Raw genomic sequence first — 6,263 nt, forward strand, 5'->3', positions numbered from 1 at the left:
GAGTGGTTTGGCGCCTGTGAAAGCCAAGTGTCCCTACTAATGCCTTTTTACAGTTGCCCAACGAGCAGTGTTTCATTCCAGTGTAATTATGACCTGTTAGATCTCCACCATTGACCTGTTAAAACAACTGCTATATATATAAATATATAAGAAAAAGAAGTTATGAAATAAGCTTTGTACTGGCCTCGTTCTTATGACATGTGTTGGTCCAACACGAAGCTACATAGAGCTTTGACATTCTGATGACACAAGTATAGCTTTTTAAAATCATATGTGGCTTTAAATTCGTTTCATTAATTGAAATCACAATTCAGAATTCCAGGATGATCATGTAACCTCTCAAGTGCTTTAAACATGTACGATTGGGAAGAAAACTATGTGTTTTGTTCCAACTACAACAACTCCCAACAAGCCAAATGTTAATTAATATCACTGGAAAAGTTATTGCTGAATGCAATCCAAACGATCAATATTGTTTTATCCAAAGGACGAGATTAAACATCTTTTAATTCAAGCCGTGTTCATGTTTTACTGTCCAGCACAGTATTACATACCTATTTAGTGTAAAATATGCACAGACAAAAAGAAACACAAAGACATATTCACATGCTAAATGCTAATTAGCTTCACAGGATAACTTTGCTAATCAAATCATTCGGTTGTTTTTCTCCAAAGGACCAGAAATAAACCCCCTATCAGCTATTTCTCAAATGGCTTGCCAAGTGCATAATAGGTATCTAATGCTAGATCTTTTTTTCATGGTTTTACAAAATATAATCCCTACATGGATTCAATAATAATAATACAAAGATGTTTGCTTTTTTAAATGTTTTTCAGTCTCTTTTAATGATGGTGGTCTATGGGGGAAATTATTTTTGGTCTGCAGGGGATTTCCCCCCCCTGTTGCATTACTCTGAGGGGTCCCTGAGACACAATACCAGACTGGGTGGCAGTGCCGTCTCCAACTCTCTTAATACATCCATGATGTAGGGTAGCAAACAAGTAAAATAAGCCTTTTCACTTTAGCTGCTTTAGTTGCAGGTCCTTGTGCACGTTGGCTCAACGTCTTGACTTACTGGGGCACTTGAACACAACCCTCATTAACATTATCAGGAACACCTGTGCTTTTCCTACTGTGACCAGTCAGAAAAGTCTGCTGAGAAAAACGTCCTCTGGGTTGCCTTTCTGAGTCCAGCCCACTCCACTCTGATCTATTGTTTCTCTAATGGAGGGAAACGGCAGTCAATGTGAACAAGGCTTGCTCTAGTGTGAGGCTGGCAATCTTTATCATCTGATAATCAAACCAAACCAGGAAATGGAGATGCCGTGGTGAACTTTATTTTTCACTTGCCAGAGACATATCTTTTGGATTCAGCCATGAAAAGGAAGGGGAAGTCAGAGATGTCTAACCAGCTAAAATAAGTAGAAACACGTGTAGCTGAGAAACAAAAGTTATAAAATATACCACAGATAATGGAAACAGACACAGAAACTCTGAAAAACTACGAAAAGATTGAAATGAGTTTTGCAAAGAAAATAAATCCCAAGAGTGTAAACATGTAGCAATACATTCACAGTGAACACAAAGCGTTTCAAAGATAATGGCCATTTTCATAAATAATAAATCAATCTTTATTATAACAGCATGAATATTGTAAATCCGGTCTCCGGTGTAAATATCTTTCTGTTTAAAATCAAGAAGTAAGTTTTTTCTTGACTTTTCTCGATTAGACCTATTTTCCACTTGTTTTAAGAGCATATTCCTTGATCAAACCAAAAGTTATCCTATTTCCCAATGCATAGTTTAACCCAATGCAATTTAATCGTTTTCAAGGCCAAAGAATGACCAGTGAGGACAAAAAGACCCATAATTATTCATTATAAGTACATCAAGTTATTGACATGTATATCACGTTTGTCTGTATAGACTAGCTGTATAGACAATATTTTGTGTAATATAATTAATCAATTAAATAATGATAAGCATGTCAAATTGATGGATAGATTAACCAATTAAAGAATTATTCATTGAGTTAAAATCAAGATTTATTATAAAACTTTTGTAAATTAATTTTAAGACATGGAGACCTTGTTAGGCTTCTTTTTTTTTAGGGATCTGAATTTAATTATTTTTAAGACCTGCAGATCCTCGGTGATATGACTTTGCTTCTTTATTTCCCAGTGGTGTAGCTCATCTGTGCTTTTGGGTCATAATTAACAGAGGACCAGTTTATATTTTATATTAATATTATACAGCTTGTGTTTTGCAGTACAAAGCACAGGTGATGGGTTAAACAAATATAATTTGTTCCATTCCATTGACAGTTTTGCTGATTTCAAGTGATTTTATTTGGTTTATTGTAACTTCCCTTTTTGAGGCACAAGCTTTTATGTAAATGTTTATCTTTAGGGTGAGGATATAAATACGACGAGAGCTGATACTACAGAGATAAGACATTTTGAAACCAGCAAAATAATCTGCAAGTGGAATAAGACAAAAAGGACTATTAAAAAAAGGTTTCCTTTGTGCCACAGATTCAGTTATGCAGCCCGTTATGCATTAATGTTAAGGTTGGTGATGATTTGCAACACATTTTAGCTTTTTCCGAATAGAATATTACCATTATTTTTTCAATCAAATGCATAAAAGGTCATATTATACACAAAAGGCAAAAGAAAAAGTGTGTATCAATCACTATAAAATCTTTCAGAGCTTTGAAACATTATTTTAACAAGCTTTTAATTTTACAGAACATATTTGTACACCGTTCTGTCTTAAACAGACCTCAATATAAAATACACATCACACGTCAACACATCAAAGCAGCGACATGGAGGAAACTGATGGGGTGTCAATTTATTTCCTGGCAGCGCAACTTAAAAGGCAATAAATTAATTAGTGTTTAAGTTAAATACAGCTGTAAATATTATTCTGAGGACATTGGGATGGCAGTTTGAGCCATGTTACAACATTCACCCACAAGGTTTTAGTGAAATATGCAGTTCCTCACCACAGCGGAAGGGAAATTTGATAATCTTTCCGAAGTGTTTCTCTAAACCTTTCACTGCCACAAGAGACTGTGTACTCTTGCGTTTAAAATGACAAAAATAGATCATTTAGAGTCTAAATGTTGAAAAAGTAACTGTCCTTTTATAGTTTTCAACCAGTGAGCTCAGGCCATGCAGTTGAAGTAGAGATGTTGGCGTTATAGTCGCCTTCAAATCGGAATCGTAGCTGATGCTGCAAAAGATGACGTGCCAGAAGTCAAGCAAGTATGATATGGCACATAAAGCGTTTGGATTTTTTTTATAGCTGATTTGGCTTCACTCGATTTGTGTAGGCTTCATCGAAGATGACGAACAGACAGGTTTCCACAACAAGGTTAAATCACGAAACAAAAATGAACTGCTATAAACAAACCAGTCACCCTCCTGACGCACTTCTTGCTAAAACAATCAAGTTCTCTCTGCCAGTCTTTGGAGACACGTTTACTTCCAGGGTCGCGCTCAAGAAGTTACAGAAGAAACAAGTGGTAAACACCGGGAAAAGGAGGAAGTGTTTTTTTTTTTAATATCCTCTCACACCTAGCAACAGTTGCAGCAGCAGTAGATCCTCTTCCATAAAGTCTTGCAGCCGTCAGTTCTTTATGGCACAAAAGAAATAAACCTATCTAACAAGTGTTTAACAGAACTGCTTGATTTTTTTATTTTATTTTTCCTTCTTCTGTGGTTTGGATTCCAGCTCCAGAGCAGAGTTATCCATCCACCCATCCATGCAGCATATCCACATTTTTACTCCAGCCGACGGAAGGTGACCCCCTTCCGTTTCCCTTCCTGTTGCTCGGCATTAGTTGTTATGGCAGCAGGAGTACAAATATGAGTCTTTCTTCTGGCCCAAGTCCACTCCCGTTTCCTCTGCTGAAAACCAGGAAGAGACTTTATGTTCAAAAGCTTGTATTTATAGCAGCTTTGGGATCAGTGAAGGAGGTGAAGGAACACTTGCCCCCTTGGATAAGCGTTTGTTCAGACTTTTGGTTTGGTTTAAATAACCAAAATATAACCGTGAGCTTTAGAGATGCTGGTGGCTAGTTTCCAACATAGTGATCAGGTGTATTGTATGTATAGTATATTTACAGCAGTGTAGAAATACTCTATACAAAGTAAAAGTTCTGCATTCAAGATGTTAGGTAAAAGTATTAGCAGTGCAAAACGTGATGAAGACTGGGCTATTTCAGAATAATGTATATTAATGGCATTAATGTGTAGTTAGTCCCATCCCTGGCACCGACTGGCTGATCATTTTTACGAGATCACTGCTACATGTCACGGTGCCAGACGACTCGCCAGATGAGTGAAAACTTTGTTTGGCATATATTTCTGTAATCAATGTAGAATTAAAGGACGGCGGAATTAACTGCATAGGTAGCTAATGGACAGTTTGACCAGCTTGACAAGTCCACCATGTTTTCATGCTACATTGGTTCCAGAAAATGAGACAAAAAAATAGGCCAGCGTTGGGCCTCAATTTACGGCCCCACTAAATTGTTTTTCCCCAGAACAAATAATAGTCTCCATTTTTCTTTTACTGGACTCGTCAAATGACAACAGAAAACCAGCCGATGTCCGTTCTACCCTTATTTTATTTCTATGGTCCCGCCATAGATGCCTATGATGTAGGTGTTGATTCATAATGAAGATTAGTGAGCAGATGGTCTGGTTTATAAAAGAAGTCGGTATGTTTCATAATCCCCTGCATGCAAAGGATTCATAAGCAAACATTTAGTTTTGAACACTCACCTGTCATATACTGGAAGGCGGTAGTGTTGTAATCCTCAGCAACTTTCTGGAACAACTCATCTGTCAGATGAGCGGATGAAAGAATAAAGCTCGTCAGTTTCCATCAGGACCCGATGAGAACCGGTCCAATCGGGTTCATAATACCGGGTTTATAAAAAGCAGTAACTGTGCAGTATGTTTGATAAGAGAGGCTCCAAAGAGGCAGAGCAAAGACTTCCTCCATTAAGCCTGGTACACTTTCACATTATCTATTCCAGAATAAGTGCAGCAACTCTAAAGGCAACACGCAAGCCTTTGCTCTGGTTCTCAAGTGAAGAACGAGAGTACGTGTGCTTGCGTCTCTTTTCTGATCTGGGAAGCTTGAAATGCAAAGTGTTGTCGAGCTTAAGTGAACCGAAATGAGTGTCAGGCTCTCAGTGGTCATCTCTGTAGAAAAGCAGATTATCCTTGAGAATATTTTGACTGTGATTACAGGGACTCGGCCCTGCGGATGGCTTTCTGTTGGGCTTCTGTCATTGAAGTCAAATTCTGTTAACGTGACTGGCTGAAGAGTTCCCACTGAGGGTTAGAACAGCACTTTATTCTCATAGCCTACGTCTTAATTTGACTCATGTCTTACATGTTTATGCACTTCCCTTTTTCCTCCAATCATTCAAGAGTCAGAAATATTTTCCAATCGCAAACACTTCACTATTACCCATTTTGATATTATTTGTAATTTGTAATCTGTTATTTTGTTGTATTTACTCCTTTAAAGCTCATTTGAATTAGTTTGATTGGCCAACAGCAGCAGCTCCTTCCACAGTTAATTTTAGACGGTGAATGTGCAACATTGTTCCATCTGTTGAAATAATGTATTTTTGTCAATCACACATAAGCTGTCCATCAAGTCTTTCTTCGTGGGTTTTATTAAGGTGGCCGGTCGTTGACTTATTTTGCAGTTAAAGCTTTAATTATTGACATTCGTAAACACGAGGGACACTCGTCCCTTCTTATCACAATGGTACGACTACATTTTCTCATCAGTTTAATCGTTTACTAGTTCATTCTGTTGTGCATTGCAAAAGCATAGAAGGACAAGGTGTTTACTTGGCATGAATGAAAATCGAAAACTTACGGAAGAAGTAGTGGTCTGAATATTATTGAGGTTGTAAGAAGGGTTAAAAACCTGTTTTTCCTGCTTACCGTGAGGTCCAGAAGAATCTCAACAACCATTTGTCACTAATTTGGAGTCTCTGGCCTAACTCGCATGGTTAAAATCTTACCTATCTGAAAGAAAACAGTGTGCTTTTTTTAAAAATAATAGTAAATCAAAAAGGAGACTTCCTAGTTAAAATGTTCCAAACCGACTTTTCGTGCATTTTAAATTTCAGTTTACTGCATATCTGCATATCGTGATCTTTCCTGAAGAATCGACTTTCTGCAATGTTGGAATAGGTGTTCTCTTACAATAATCAAGTGAGGTT

The 6,263-nt window shown here is 37.4% G+C and overlaps 1 protein-coding gene across 2 annotated transcripts in view; it reads right to left on the minus strand.

Moving 5' to 3' along the window:
- Window positions 1-1,316: 1,316 nt before the first annotated feature.
- rab24 (RAB24, member RAS oncogene family) overlaps window positions 1,317-6,263 on the minus strand; it is a gene marked incomplete at its 5' end in the record, with an annotated part of 12,194 nt that continues 7,247 nt past the window's right edge. Inside the window, 2 exons of one of the 2 annotated variants that reach the window (XM_079235063.1) lie at window positions 1,317-3,915; window positions 4,798-4,857. In XM_079235063.1, the coding sequence (XP_079091189.1) occupies window positions 3,848-3,915; window positions 4,798-4,857 (128 nt within the window). In that variant the 3' untranslated portion in view covers window positions 1,317-3,847. Of the gene's footprint in view, window positions 3,919-4,797; window positions 4,858-6,263 lie in introns of both variants that reach the window. The other variant, XM_079235062.1, reaches the window with a different exon arrangement.

Source organism: Taurulus bubalis (assembly GCF_910589615.1).
Source record: "Taurulus bubalis genome assembly, chromosome: 2".
Taxonomy (NCBI): domain Eukaryota; kingdom Metazoa; phylum Chordata; class Actinopteri; order Perciformes; family Cottidae; genus Taurulus; species Taurulus bubalis.